Source organism: Neoarius graeffei, chromosome 15 (assembly GCF_027579695.1).
Source record: "Neoarius graeffei isolate fNeoGra1 chromosome 15, fNeoGra1.pri, whole genome shotgun sequence".
NCBI lineage: Eukaryota > Metazoa > Chordata > Actinopteri > Siluriformes > Ariidae > Neoarius > Neoarius graeffei.
Window position 1 is genome coordinate 74,781,933 of NC_083583.1, and position 16,248 is coordinate 74,798,180.

General features: G+C 41.4%; 1 protein-coding gene across 1 annotated transcript in view; it reads right to left on the minus strand.

Annotated features, from left to right (window-relative positions):
• Positions 1 to 7,759: 7,759 nt before the first annotated feature.
• Positions 7,760 to 16,248, minus strand: part of LOC132899745 (cytoskeleton-associated protein 5-like) — a 56,316-nt gene continuing 47,827 nt past the window's right edge. Inside the window, exons 39-43 of the mRNA XM_060941855.1 lie at positions 15,574 to 15,762; positions 15,368 to 15,469; positions 14,722 to 14,770; positions 14,520 to 14,644; positions 7,760 to 8,162 (exon numbers count right to left, since the gene is read on the minus strand). Of these exons, the coding sequence (XP_060797838.1) occupies positions 7,959 to 8,162; positions 14,520 to 14,644; positions 14,722 to 14,770; positions 15,368 to 15,469; positions 15,574 to 15,762 (669 nt within the window). The 3' untranslated portion in view covers positions 7,760 to 7,958. The remainder of the gene's footprint in view (positions 8,163 to 14,519; positions 14,645 to 14,721; positions 14,771 to 15,367; positions 15,470 to 15,573; positions 15,763 to 16,248) is intronic.

The following is a 16,248-nucleotide window of genomic DNA, read 5'->3' on the forward strand; positions in this document are numbered from 1 at the left end:
AGGCAGGCGTTACAGGTGCATCAAAGCAAGGACCAACAGGCTCAAAAACAGTTTTTTCCCACAGGCCATAACCACCTTGAACAATTAGCCTTTTTCACATTACGTCACTTGCAGGGGAACTCGTATCCGTTTTCAGCCTTTTGAATGGAAGAAGAGGTATACGGTGGCAACATATGTTAACAAAACTGTGTCATTCACAGATAAGATTGATAATATTGTGCATTGTTGTTTATCATTACGTATTGTTAGCGACCATTCCAGTCACCTATCTGCCTTGTTTTGGAAAGGAAGTTTACTGACTTTCTATGGTTGCTACTTGCTAGCCAGCAGATTAGCATGCCGCCTCTTCTTCCATTCAAAAGGCTGAAAATGGATGTGAGGTTCTTCTGCAAGTGACGTAATGTGAAAAAGGCTAATTACATGCACTGACTGACGCCACTTCTGGCAGGTGCAACAATGCACCAACAAGGACCTAAAAGGACAATATTCTCACACTTACCTGATGCAGTGCAATACTTATTACAGTGCAACCTCACAGAGCAACTTTTTAGCTTTTAGAGCTTTTGTATATTTTATATTTATATTTCTACACTTTTACATCCATACCCAATACAATGCAATACCAAATACAGTGCAATATCCTGAGTTTTGTAGCTGAACTGAGTTTCTATAACTAACTAGAGACAATTCCCCTGTGGGAAATTGTGAGAGTGATGCAGTGCGCGCAGCAGTCGCTATTGCAGGAGCTGCACTGAACTGTGTGAATGTGTGACTTGCCCTGATGCTACAAGCCTGTGTTAGAGCCCTGCACTCCCGCGGGACCCGACGCAAAGCAGTGCGGCGCGGGACAAATTTTGAAAGCTCATTGCGGGCGCGGGCGGGAGTGCACAATGTGGGCGGGAGAGGTGATAAGCTGTAGTCCCGCTAACTAAAAACGTGTTTAAAATAAAATTTATAAAATTATTAATTTATGTCTATCGTATATAATTTGTGCTGGATATTTTATTTGGAATTAATAAAACCATTTTAAGATGCCTAAATTTGCGGATGTGGGCTAATCTCGCGTACGTTTCCGATTCCTTTCCGTTCTTCCGTGTTTGAGATCTCCGATCATGGCAGAAGAGCAGAGCTCCTCTAGTGAAGCTCACAGTGCTTCAGAAGTAAGTGCTGCTTTAAAAAGAGGTACATTTACCGTTAAAAAGTCAAGAGTATTAGTCCTAAGTATTAAAAAGTATTAACTAGTATTAAAAAGGACTGTGTATCACACAGATTGTTCAATATAAAGCTAGAAAGAGACAGTGTATAATCTGAGGAGCTGGTTGTGGTTGCGCAGCACTTCATATGAGAGGAGAATGAAATCGCGGTTGGAATCATAACGCCACAGACTCGGAAGTGGGAGTGCGAGTGTGCAAAGCGAGAGCTGTCAATCAAAGCGAGAGCTGTTAATCATGAGCGCATGCAGCGCTCAACTTGGAATGTGTCAGCAGAATGTCAGAGTCTAAACAATAAACTTACAATAAATGAAGGATCGGTCAGTGGAGAGCTCAGCATGTTTAATTCCCCAAGCCAATGACAAGAACTTTCGTGAGAAATAACGCAAACGTCTGCATCATGCGGGATTTGCGGGTGGGAGCGGGACAAAATATGGCAGGCGTGGGCAGGACTGAAAATTCTGTCCCGCGCAGACCTCTGGCCTGTGTGTCTCTGAGAGGGAGCAGCCCCTCCCTCCTGTGTGTGTGTGTGTGTGTGTGTGTGTGTGTGTGTGAGAGAGAGAGAGAGCAGCCCCTCCCCCACCCGCGCACTGCGAGCAGAGACACAGAGTGTCACACAGTAGTGTTGCCAGATACTGCTGACGTTTTCCAGCCCAAAATATGTTCAAAACCCGCCAAAATGCACTTAAAACCTCAACAAATCTGGCAACACTGCACAGAAAGTGTAAGATTTTCTCAGAGGGCACCCTCCAAACAATGGGGATTTACACGAAAACGGAAGGAGATATTCACAAAATTCTTTCACATTGAGCACTACAAGACTCTCCTGAACACATTGATGTAATTTTCTTGTCTCTAGTGTAAAAAATATGATATTAGGTAGGCTATCCAGCACTGGATTTACATACTTTGCAGTTTAACGTTTGATACATTTTAGAATGTTAAACTCGTCGCGTCTGTGCTTTCCTAAATTGTTGGCCGCAAGAAGTCCTCGCACGAATGCAAGGCAAGGCAAGTTTATTTCTATAGCACATTTCATACACAGTGGTAGTTCAATGTGCTTTACAGAAGTAAAAGCAAAACAGTAAACAATAGAGAATAAAATTACATAAAATAAATGGGAAGAAATATAATAAAAATTAAACAATAGTAGAAATAAAATAAAATGAAGTAGAAGTTCAAAGAGGGGAAAGAAAAAAAAACCCAGCAGAATAAAATAGAATAAAAGTTAAGTAAAATTTGAAACATGCAGAGACTGTAAAAGTAAAGATTATAAAACATGTAAAGAAGACAATATTAATTATTTAACAGAAAGCATCTGAAAACAGCTTGGTCTTTAACCTAGATTTGAAGCTGCCAACAGCAGGAGCATTTTTAATGTCCTCTGGCAGTTGGTTCCATAGCTGTACTGCATAGTAGCTAAAAGCTGCTTCACCACACTTTGTTTTAACAACAGGTTTTACCAGTAAATTTTTCTGTTTTGATCTGGTAGATCTGATTGGGTTAGGCCGCTGCAACTTATCAGAGAGGTAATTGGGCCCTGTACCATTTAGAGATTTGTACACCAGCAGCAATGCTTTAAAGTCAATTCTGTAGCTTACTGGAAGCCAGTGAAGGGACCTTAGAATTGGGGTAATGTGCTCTGTTCTTTTTGTTCGTGTGAGAACCCTCGCTGCTGCATTTTGAACCAGCTGAAGTCGTTTGATGTTTTTTTTTGGCAGGCCTGTGAAAAGGCCATTGCAGTAATCAACCCTACTAGAGATGAAGGCATGTATCAGTTTTTCCAGATCATTTTTTGACATAAGTCCTCTTAGTTTGGAAATGTTTTTTAGGTGATAAAATGCCATTTTAGTGATTGCTTTCATGTGACTGTCAAAGTTTAGCTCGCTGTCAATGAAAACACCAAGATTTTTAACCATTTCTTTAGTTTTAATCCCCTTTGTGTCAAGAATAGTGGTAATCCTGAGTCTTTCATCTTTTTTCCCCAAATAGAATTACTTCTGTTTTATCTGTGTTCAGCTGAAGAAAATTGTGACATCCAGTTGTTGATTTGGTCGATACACTGGTAGAGACATTCAAGGGGGGCATAATCATTAGGTGATAAAGCAAAATAAATTTGAGTGTCATCTGCATAGCAGTGATACAAAATTGAATTGTTATTGATAATTTGTTCAAGTGGGAGCATATAAAAAGGTTGAATAGTAATGGTCCAAGAATCGACCCCTGGGGGACACCACAGGTCAAGGACATTGACATTGAGGAACAATTTCCCATGGTAACAAAGAAGCTTCTTTTAAGTATGATTTTAACCAATTGATAACTTTACCAGTCAACCCAACCCAGTGTTCAAGTCGATATAGCAGTATGTTGTGATCAACAGTATCAAAAGCTGCACTGAGGTCCAGTAATACCAGGACCGATGTTTTGCCTGCATCAGTATTAAGACGTATGTCATTTATAACTTTAATCAGCTCTGTTTCAGTGCTATGATTGGCACGAAATCCTGACTGAAAATTATCAAAACGGCTGTTTGATATCAAGAAGGCAGTTAATTGATTGAAGACAATTTTTTCAAGGATTTTCCCAATGAATGGTAAATTTGATATTGGCCTGTAGTTATTTAATACTGAAGGATCCAGATTATTATTTTTTTAAGTAGGGGCTTTACAACGGCTTTTTTAGGGACACAGGAACAACGCCAGTCTCTAGGGATGTATTTATAATTTGAAGCACATCTGTAATTATAAGATGAAGAACAGACTTAAAAAAGTTGGTGGGCAGAATGTCCAATTCAGATGTTGAGGAACTGAGATTTTGTACAGTTTTTTCAAGCGTCTCAATCAATTAAAATTCTGACAGTGTGTTTAAGTTATCTATCTGTGTCATTGGTGATTGCAGTATTTCAATTTTTTGCAACTGAGGTATATTATGAGCAATATTCTGCCGTATTTTATCAACTATCAATATCAATGAGCGTTTTTTCCCTTCGTTCGCATGCCGAAAAATTCGCTCGCAAATGCGAGTGAAATGTGGGCACTGTAGAGCCCTGCTCATTGGATAAATCTGTGCTCTCATCCAGCTGAAGTGCGAAGTATTCGCTGGCTCTCACCTGCTCCAACAGCTGAGCAGATACGTCTTGAGCCATGTCACCAACCCGTCAGCTCACGGTGTTATCAGAGTGGGACAGCATCGATTTTTTTTTTTTGGCAGCATCCTCACCAAGCAATTCTCAGACAATGTCTTTGGTGGCTGGTAAAATCAAATCTTCTCCAATTGAGTGAGGTTTTTTAGCACGAGCAATGTGGTACGAGGCTAAAAATGATGCCTTCAGGGCCCGCTCGGGGACAGTAGCTTGCTGGGTGAATGCATCAGATTGCCTGACCAAATGCTCTTCTTTGCGTCTGAAGAAATCTACTGTTTTTTCGGCATCTGTCGGATGTTTTTGTACCAAGTGACGCTGAAGTTTCGAAGATTTTAAGCACTCGTTTGACAGGGTCTCCAGACAGAGGACGCATTTCGGGCAATCATGGGCATTTTTCTGTATGGCTGTAAAGCCATACTTAATGTATGCTGCCTCATATTTTCAGATTTTAGTTGGCCAGGACTTTAGTTTATTTCGCAGCAGTGTTCTCCACAGCAGGGCTGTTGGTTTGTTCCTTCGGTCTCTTCTTCAAAAACCTGTCCATTTTGCGCTAGCAATACGCTAGCTTGAGGAGCAAAGCAGCTTGATAAATAGCGCAAACCGCAACGTCACAGGCAATCGGAGAGATGAGCATGGCAAACAACGTTTCGATATGATGTATTATATTTTATAACGATTAAAAAACTAATTACAATATATTTAATAATTATTTTAAAAAGTATATATTTTTTCGTTATTCCTCCAACTTTGAGGCCCCCCTAGCGCCCCCCACTTTGAAAACCACTGCTATAAAGTACTGTAACGCTCTCCTAGCATTATTTTAGCAAGCAGATCACTCTAACGCCGTGTTGCTTTTAAAGCTAACTCTAAGCTGGTGCTTGGTTTGGAGCATGTCAACTGTGCAGCCAGGTTTCTTGGGAGAATTTATGCGCAATCTCATGCTAATGCTCAAAGTTGTAATGATGTCATTACAACGAGATGAGAAAGCACATTTGTTCGCCCGGTCAAAGCTTATAAAGCTTCTACTCTGACCTTGTTTCAACAGTAACAGGCCCAAGTGGCTACTGTTACGATGACTAACCTTAGCAACAAGCTAGCCGTCTAACAGTCATGTCAGTGATTATTCCCTTCTCAAAACAGTGATTAGTACCATCAAGCTGATGGAAATGGGGAACTACACATTTACAACTCACGGCATACAGAGCAGGTAAAGTGTTTGAGCATGAACACTGAAACATGCCATAAGCAAGATAAAGAAAATTTTAGACGACCAAACTGCTGTCTAAAAACCCAACAAGCAGCTCTGGGAAACCAAGTTGTTCTCTCTAATCGAATACGGGTCCTGTGGATCACTCAGGATTTGTTTCTGAGACGAAGGCGCACTCTGCTGGTTGACACACCAAGACCTGAGCGGACTACAATTTAAAAAAATAAAAAATTCCACTCCACGGTCAATATAAATTACGTTAATTTAAAAAAAAAAGTTTTTTTTAATTATAGGACAAACACCAGGAAAGACCTGAAAGGCTTCATGTTTCTGAACCAAGCAGCTCCACTTCAGTGTGGGGAAGGAAAAAACACCCCCACACACAGTACATAAACCTCAGACCTTCCTGAACGCACTTACCACGGAGTGTTGATTGGATACGCACAATTTTATACAGATGATTGTTGTAGGAAACAACTTTGACCTGGAATCCTGTTTCGCATTCCTGAGGCCCTTCAGTGAAACAGTGCAGATTTGTCTCATCTGATGGAGAAATCATACCATTTCCTTTCAAAAGGTGATCAGAGCAGAGCAGACCCAATAGATCACTTTTTATTTAAAAAAAAAAAAAAAAAAAAAAAAAAAAAAAGTGTATTGATCCATTGCAAGGTTGACTTTGCAGTGATGTAAAACAGCGTAACCATGATGGGTTGGAGTTCCCCTTTATTGAATAAAAATAATAAAAAAACCACCCCAAAACATAATTCTTGAAAAGTGGGAATGCTGAGGGTTTCAGGATCGTCCACGACTGCTAATAATTAGTATTTTAGTCACTGATCGAGTAACTGCTTTATTCTGATCAGGGTGGCAGTGAACCTGGAGACCATCCTGGGAAAATCAAGGAAGGAGGAACAAACCACAGTGAAGGCAATAAACCGGAAGAGCGGACTCCAAATCAAACTCCAGGATTTAAGTGTATTTACTGTTTCTATTCCTCATGAGCACTCACTCACTCATCCCATCAGCACCACACACACACACACGGATTCATCCTCTGAAATTAACTCCACTGAAGCAGAGAACACATGTTTGGGAGGCCTTACTCAAGGGCACTCCATGTGAAAGTGCACATCACGGGTAAATTCAGGAGCAAGATCAATGTAATTCTATTTTATATTAGACTTATCAAATATCTAACATTCCGCATTCTCTGGAATTTTTTGTACCTTGCGCAATATCAAAAATTCAGTTGAAATCGAGCCATTTGAGGCGAATTGGTCCACCTCTGAAAAAACTTTGCATTTGGATTTCCCGGCGAACATTGATTTTCGTGGACGCCTCCTTCTGCATCCTACATCAGCGCTGGCTTGTTTGAGAAAACGACCTGGTGGTTTTCTGCAAATTTCTTCAAAGTTATCACGTAATTATTAAAATGGTTAACAGATGTATCGTAGGAGGGTGTAGCAACACCAATCATGATGGGATTAGTACTCATCGTTTTGCAAAAGACCGGACAATGAGAGAGAAATGGGAGCGCTTGGTCTCCACAGGCTGTGCACTGAAACCTCTCGCAGCCTGCTGGCGCTTCCGCAGGTGACGTCACGAATCTGGCTCCAGACTCCCTTGGGATTTTTCCAGACGTGCTTTTTTTTCTGCTGTAGACAGACGGCCTTGTGCAAAATTACTCTTCTGGATGGAGTGTGTAAACTGCAGGAGAAACTCCGACTCCACACAGAAAGGCGCCCCCCCCCAATCAGCCACTGGACTCAAACCCAGAACCTTCTTGCTGTGAGGAGACAGTGCTAACCACTACGCCACTGTGCCGCCCAAATCAGCAGGCCACACAATCCTTCAAGGAAGAAACAAGAGGAAAATAAACCTACCACAATGCAATTTTTGCAAAGGTCACAATGGCAGATCGCCAACAATCCAAGCTGGTAACGCTGACAAGGCAACAACTTGAAGTGAATTGAAAGTTCAGTTATAAACGCTCCATGTGGCGAATGCCAAGCTGAAAACATGTCGGACTTGTTCTACATCACAGTGCAACCTGTATTTAAACACTACGTTTGGCCTGTGTACAAGACCAGTTCAGAGGGTTTAAACAGAACCATCGTGATCCACAGACCTGGCTACTACAAACTACATTTTCATCTGAAAACCTTCTGGGGGAGAAAAAAAAAAAAAAAAAGTCAGATGAAAATCTTGAAAAATTTTTAATCATGAAAAGGCACAAGTAAAAGCATCAAACACTGATATAGAAGCCATTACTGAAAAATCTAACAAGGCAAGTTCAAATCTGTACAGGAACACACATACGTAAATACAGCGACGTGCAAGACGGCTGGCTGCAGAAGACACAGCCTTCAGACAAACACAGGAAATGTTCAGACGCGCATCAACGCAGGTTGGCTTTAATCTTCTCCAGTCTTGCTCGCAATTCGTTAATATCCCGAGGAGGACTGCGAGGCCTGACGTTCTCACTGCCCTGCTGTTCCCGAGACTCGCGCAGTTTAGCCATCTGAGAGCGCAGCATGTCCATTGAAGAGGGGACAGCTGGGTTAACGCTCACTACAGGGAGGCTGGACTTGTCCTCCTTCACCTGAGGAAAGAGGGGGACACAGGAAATGAGCAGAAAGATTAAAGATTTCCCTTCTGGAAAACACTTTTCCTTGCTATGGTGCATGTATAAAGCAAGATGGCTGACAAATGAAAGGAAAACTGGCAGCTTGGTTATGGTGTGGGAGCATTTATTTTACTGGCACAGCCATTCTGAGCTCTTCTCCCATGGAAGCTCTGTCCTGATGGGTGTGGTCTCTTCCAGTACAACCCCGCCCCCCACACACAAGCAATTTCAGGAGCATAAAAAGGTGATTTAACTTGTACACCATGGTCTTCAGGGCACCTGACTGAAGAGTTGTGGAGAACCTGAACCAGTCATCAGAACACTGAAGGAGGAGCCTCTGGAAAAGTTTAATCAGATACTCAGTTTCCCTTCATCACTTCTGTGCAGATGGTCAGCTCCAGAATTACTGGTATGAACAAACTGTTTTATTAAAAAATAAAAGGTTAATTAGCTTAAAGTGCCATTCCACCACTGGATGTATTCTTTGGCATAAAATACAATATATTTTATGACTAGACAGAGAAATTCTGAGGGAGTTTTTCCTTGCCACCGTCGCCACAGGCTTGCTCATTGGGGATAGATTAGGGATAAAATTAGCTCATGTTTTAAGTCGTTCAAATTCTGTAAAGCTGCTTTGCGGCAATGTTTATTGTTAAAAGCGCTGTACAAATAAACTTGATTGATTGATAGAAATTTTAGCTTCAAAATGATATACGAGTGATCCCACGCTTATGGGTACTGAAATGGGGACATGAACTTATTCACCTAAAACCATTTCTTTTTTTTACCATCAGGTCACAAAACATGTAATCTTTAATGAATGATATGTTAAAAGATAACTTTAATTTTCTGAGATGTAATAAAAACATTTATATGCCAAAGTCAAGCCTATGAGTTCCAAAATGATGTCTGTTCCATTACTTCTGTTACGATTGTCCATCTCGCGTCTGTTACAAATTAATTACAATCTCGCTCTATACCATGTTAATCTTATTGAAAGAATGTGTATGTTTATTCTACTACACATGTTTATTAATTATATTTGCTAAAACATCACCTTCCTATGTTTCAAAAAGTAATTCTACATTGTTAAAATTGAGAATCTATATGTCCACAACACTTCTGTTACGTTCTGACTTTGGCATATAAATGTTTTTATTACATCTCAGAAAATTAAAGTTATCTTTTAACATATCATTCATTAAAGATTACATGTTTTGTGACCTGATGGTAAAAAAAAAAAAAAAATGGTTTTAGGTGAATTTTTAAAAATAAGTTCATGTCCCCATTTCAGTACCCATAAGCGTGGAATCACTCAATTTGACAACGACAAGTATATTAATTTTGCGACCAAAGTCACCTACCCTTTTAATTTCCATGCAGTAGTGAAACGTGATGTCATCAGCAGGTTCCCCTTCTTGTGTACCACGTGTCGGTCTATTTTTAGACCAGGAAACCCCCAAAGTGAGAGAGTCATTTCTCCTCGTACATGGGGGCCAAAAAAATTGCAAAAAATTGCGTTAATCTTTCAGTTAACTAGATTTATTGGTATTAGCTAGATTTATTGGTATTATCGCGTTCTATCCGCCATTGCTGATATGTGCCACGTCACACGGTACACAAGGGGAACCTGCCGATGACATCGCGCGCGGAAATTAAAAGGGTAGGTGACTTTGGTCGCAAAATTAATATACTTGTCGTTGTCAAAAAATTATGTTTGATATATCATTTTGAAGCTAAAAGATTTCTCTATCTAGTGATACCATTTATATATGTTGTCAAAATATATTGTATTTTATGCCAAAAAATACATCCAATGGTGGAATGGCACTTTAAAGGTCATAGGCGAAATGTAGAATATCAACTTTTGTCTAGAAGAACAACCCAAAAAGCAAGTTAAATCTTCCTGGTGTCTAATTTGCATCCTAAAATTGAATAAAAGTGCTTAAAATGTACCGTTTTGCCCAGTTTCCGAAGGTTTGTTTACAGCTCATTTATGCGCACTTTCACCGCCAGGGGACCGTCATCGTAACGTCATTCAAGCCAAACAGATCGGGAGCAGCTCTGCGTTTGCATGCAAACCGAGCACACGTGTACGGACGGTCGTGAGAGGTTGTGTAAAATGTCTGATAGCGATTTTGAAGTAGGAACTCTCCAAATTGAATATCGAGAGGTGAAGCCGTATATGTATGAACCTATGGCTGTTGTGAAGCAATCGGTGAATGTGGTTCACTGGTTTGACCGTGCAGCCTCGGAATCCGACAGCGACTCGGCCGACTCTGATCACGGTGACCCCGGACCTCAACAAGACTCGCACCCAAACGATTTATCCTGGTAGTTATGATAAATTCCTACTTTCGCCGTAATACTAAACAAGAGCCTTTTTGAAGAATAATTAAACCGCCCTCACTAGTGGATATAGGGAACGATTACTGGATAGTGCGCCAGGAGGCCACATTAGCCTGCCATCCGCGGCATTATACTATTTATAGCCGACTCGAAGCGAGGAAATATCCCTTTGTCTCATTTCCACAATGATTATACAGGATCCCTCAGGATTCTTGTCAATTGCAGGCAAAGGTAAAAATGTTTACCTCCAATCTTTTTGCTTGAGTGTTGCTGCTCAGTTTCTTCCTTCACCGATTTTGTTTCACGCTCACAATCCACCCTCCCCACCTCATCTCCTCTTCCGGAAAAAGTAAACCCTCCTCTTCCGGAAAAAGTAAACCCACCTCTTCCGGAAAAAGTAAACCCACCTCTTCCGGAAAAAGGTAAAAACTTCTTCCTGAACCGGTCCTGTTACAGTTCACGGCACAATAAGGCATGGGGGTTTTTCTTTGGAAATTCCTGAACGCAGACCTGCACTCAAACCGAACGGCAATGCAAGTAAACGGAAGTGGACTCAACTCAAGTGATTTGTTCGTCTTGAATGACATCACACGCTGAGTGGTCACGAAAATAGCCGAACAGAAATTCACCACGAGCCGCACTAACTTATTTTAATTAGTACTTAATACTTCTTGGGACCAGAAGAAAATTACAGAGTGTTTAACAAAGTTCCAAATGTGCATAAGATACTGAATATCCATGAAAGTTAACCTTCCATAGAATAACCTTTAAAAAGAATGTTCTTGGTTTATTTCCAAGAAAGTAAACCCTTAATAATTGGCACACCAGTGATGACTGTTTAGATTTTGTCCAGATGAAAGGGTCATCCATGGCTTCCTGTTTCACTGGGGTATAAATATCAGGGGAACAAACGCATGCCCCCCATCAAATCCACAAAAGTAAGCACCAGTGTTGGCGATATTTCTGGAAATTTGTCCAATATTGTTAGGATACCAGGAGATCGTCACTTAATCTTGGTCCAAGAAGCTGCAACTTTGTGGATGAAAAATGTCAAAGAAACAGTCAACTCTACATCAGCATCAGCCCTGCAAGATTAAGGATCATTTTAAACAGCTGGCGATCTGAACCATTTAACCCATTTTTAAAAATTGTAAAGTGTTTACCATCAGCACCGCTATTAATAACATGGACGCAAACGGCGCGTCTTTTGGTGGATGCTGCCTTTTTCACGGCTGTCTGGGGGACTTGCGTGAATCGCGCAGATCTGATGAGGTTTTTTTTTGGGGGGGGGGGGGGGGGGGGGTTGGAGTGTGATTATAATTTCATCAAAGTAAATTCTGTATTAAAATTATTAAATAAGCAAATGCCGTTACAGTCCATGAAACAGGAAGTACAAGTATGAGAAGAAAACAGTAAAATCAGAAAGCTGCGCACGTAAAGCCAATTGGCTGCGTGCCATTATCTGCTGCTGGCTGCACGCGCCAGGATTTCCATCAGTCCAACGCAAGTTATGCAAGTTACATAATTGGCTTTACATGCACAGCTTTCTGATTTACTGTTTTCTTCTCATACTTATGTTTCATGGACTGTAACGGCATTTGCTTATTTAGTAACTAATATAGATTTACTTTGATGAAATTATAAGACACTCCAACGTGCCTCCCCCCCCCAAAAAAAAACCCTCATCGGATCTGCGCGATTCACACAAGTCCCCCAGACACAGGGATGCAAACACAACCATGGTCAAAAAAGAGGGTGAAGTAGCGCGGCGACGCGGACCCCACCACCACACACACACAAAATATCAGTCAGACAACAGTTTCAACAAAACAGAACATTAATTACTATTATTTATTAATTCAGTTCCCAATCCATCTTCAGTTCCCCACCCCAAAGTCAGTCCATCTTTACTCCTTTTTCTTCTGAATCATGTCAAGCTTTTTAATAGTTTAGAAGTAAACTAGTTGTCAACATAGCAACACCGTGTGTGCAGGATTGTAACTGAAGCCAAATTACCCAACACTGACACTGTAAATATAGCCAAGTCGGTGGCCAAATCTTAATCAGTTTAACATTAGGCCGCACTCACGGCCCACCCAGCAAACACATGAAACGGAATGACACTCATCAAGGAACGTTATGTTTAAATAAAGACTTAATTACGGTCCATCCCAACACAAACGAATTTCGCTTCGCTCTCACGGACTTTGAAAGGAGGCGAAATTCGCCAATGTTTTTGCTTAATTTAATTTAGACAGCCTAAGTGACTAATGTTGTGGCTACCACGGATGGATGTATGCACCACGAATTTATAACACACACATGGGTTACACATTACTGTTCGATCACTCAATATTCTAAAATAGCAGCTAGTCGGGTGCTAACGGTTAGCATTTTAACTAAGCCAGACAGCCACAAGCTTTAATAAGACCAATTCTTGCACGTATAGAACGGTATTACGGCACTTAAATATTATCTAGGAACAAAAAACAATAGTCATTAACCCATGTAGACACTACGCTGAGAACATATACAGTCATCATGCAACTCCTCAAATAACATTACGTTTTTCAGGCGTTTTTTACCCCAAGGATAGGTCATGGCTAATATGGTTAGATGAAGGAGGCTAGATTACGAGACACAATATATATATAAAATCAGTTATTTTAACACATACGCTTTGATTGTAGACGAGTAAATGACTTCCACTTCAACGCTGATCGTTTACTCCCAGTCACTGAGGCTCCAAAGAAATACACACTAGTAGATGAAATTCAGCAAGTTGATAAATGAACACACCGATCTGAGGAAAAGCCCAGGAGTCACATTCCTTAGCAACCAGATTGCCCAGCCATCAGTTCCATCCACTGACAGTGTAGCAGCTCGCAGTTTGTAACGGAACGCTGTTGAATATTATAATAGCAGCCAGCAGCTACACTGTCAATCTTACTATCTCTGCTGGCAATGGTTCCATATATCCACCAGGGGGAACCAAACGTTGTATGGTCTGCACAGTACTCGGGTCCATCATTACTACCAGAGTGGATTACCGGAGAGCAACCCCCCCCCAAAAAAAAAAAAACCACCTCTTCGGATCTGCATGAATTACACAAGTCGCCCAAAATGCCAGGGAAAAAGCGGAATGCGCCAAAAAGCACACCGTTTGCACGCTTGCAGACAGCCGTGAAAAAGGCAGCATCTGCCAAAAGGTGCACCGTTTGCATCCATGTAATAAATAGTTATCACAGTACAGTCATTTAGTTTACAGCTCATTTAAACTAATTGGCCTCAGTTTCATAAGCCACCCCCTTTATTTACCAAAAGGTGCCAATAATTCTGGAGCTGACTGTACCGGTGTTGAAGACTCATGCTTTCGCCATGGGACCATAACGGTAAGGTTGAAGATGCTTAATAGCAACCAAAGGACGTTTCCTCTGCCCGCAAATCCTTGACTGAAATGTCTGAAGTTTACTGTGGTGTTGAACTACTTTAAAGCGGTGATTCTGGAAAATCGTGCACTGATTGGTTGAGAAATTCAGACTCTCGACAATCGCTGAGTGACTCGGCAAAAGGGCAGACAATCGCTTCGTCACTAAGGTGATGAAGAAATACAAACAAAACCGCTGATCCTAGACACTAAACATGTGCCGAAGTTTGGTCTGAAACTATTCAAAGGTGGAACTGTAACTTATTTCAGAACAAAGTGTAGATAAGTGACAAGTCTGCACACATTACATTCGCATGCCACTTTTGAAAATTGATTTTTTTTAAAAGTCACCTGTGTATTTGTACTAAATTATCCCTCAGGCTCTGTGAATATCCTCAGCATCATCTCATCATTCACTGATTCACTTTGCCAAACAGACCATTAGCAATCAACATCTATTCAACAGAATGTCAGCAGTTAATGACTTGTATGATTTTACGTTTAGCTACACAGCCAGACAGTCTAATAATGTACCATGAAGAGACAGTGAAGAGTACCTCCATGTTGCTGTGAAACCCATGGATCTGTTTCAGAGCCCGCAGTTTCTCCTGAAAGTGAGCGATGTTCAGAGGTTCAGCACGGGGACACGATCCTGCTGCTGGTTTCACACCTCTCTCAGCATCTGTGCGTTTAACACAAACTTGTTTGCTCACCACCTTTTACAGCATTCGTTCTGAGTGTAGAAGCAAAAAGACCAACCTGCAGAAGCCTGGACCTTCATTTTAGTAGCATTTTCTGGGTTCTGTGACTGGAAAGGGGAGAGAAGAGACCAGACTCATCCTCAACTGACTCAAGGAAAAATGTACTGCAGTTAAATCAGGAATATTATTCAGATAAATCATGATTAATAACCATAATCATGACTAAAGATTCATTTACTTTGCAGGTATTTAAGAACGAGTCAATGACTGCAGCTCACTCCGGCCCCGTCTAGTGCAGAAGGAACGATCTAAAGTGTGCAATAACTGTTGCAAGCTATACACACTATGCACCGTGAACTTCATGCCAGAATCAAAATCTGAAGAACTGACGGAGAAGGAGGAGTGATGCGTGTGGAAACTGCTCGTTAGGGTTTAATTACTCCATACCTTCATTATTAACTGCAATTATGCCAATTTGTGTAGAAGCTATAATGCACCCCAGGCAGACCTACCTTCTTGCCAAAAAGAATAAAAACCCGAACTGAGAAGTGATTTTCGTGAAATGTGGACAACACAATGCCATAAGCTCATTGCCCGTCACCAGGATGCGCAAATTAATGGAGGATTTTACTGCAACTTGTAACAAGAGTGGAGTTTACACAGATTTACATCAGGGGGAGGAATCCTGAAACATTAAGACTTACAGTCTGAGATGGTGCGGAGACGGAGTGCTTCATCGCTCTCTTCAGATGAGCTTCAACTTCTGACTCGCTGCTGCTCTCAATCAGACTCAGATGATTCATAATCTGTCAAATCAGAAGTAGTAGTCACAGGAAAACCGAATAAACACCCCCATACCCATCATTTAAAGTGGCCAAACACCTGTGCGCACACACAGGAAGTGCTGTACCTTGGGGCCGACAAGCCTGTACAGCGTGTGCAGCAGTGTTTTGACGGTGCGGTGAGCCATATCATTGGGTTTCTGTTTCAGCCACTCCTTGGGAAAAGCCTTCATGAAGTTATGGATGTCCAGAAGAACTCTGTCCAGGTAGACCGACTCGATCTTCTCTGGAAGCAGCTTTATCATACGCCAGTGACACTGAACGGGATAAACCGCAAACAAAAGGGAGTGAAACTCGTTCCTACATCGATGTGATCCTCTTCCAGAGGAGTTCCTCCTAGTGCAGATACAGTCCATCACCCAGGACAGCTTAGGTTCTTCAGTTTTACACTAAACCAGACCTGGGCATTTTCCGGCCCGCGGGCCGCATCCGGCCCTTTGGTTCATTCTGACCGGCCCGCGTAAGGTTAATTAGAAATTACAAAATAAACATTTTCTAATTTTACCTCATGCATGGACTGAATGTGCATTGCTTTTATTTTGAAGTTGTGTTCAACAAAAATGCAATGCGCGTGACATGAACATCACATGAAATCCCATGAAACCTAATCCCGTGATAACTACTTCCGTAATTTGTCCAGACCAACCACAAACTTGCACGTCATCCTTCAAACGGTCCAGCCAGCAGGCGCCGGAGCCCGAGCCGATCTGTCGATCTGATACCTACACCGAATCGACTGATGA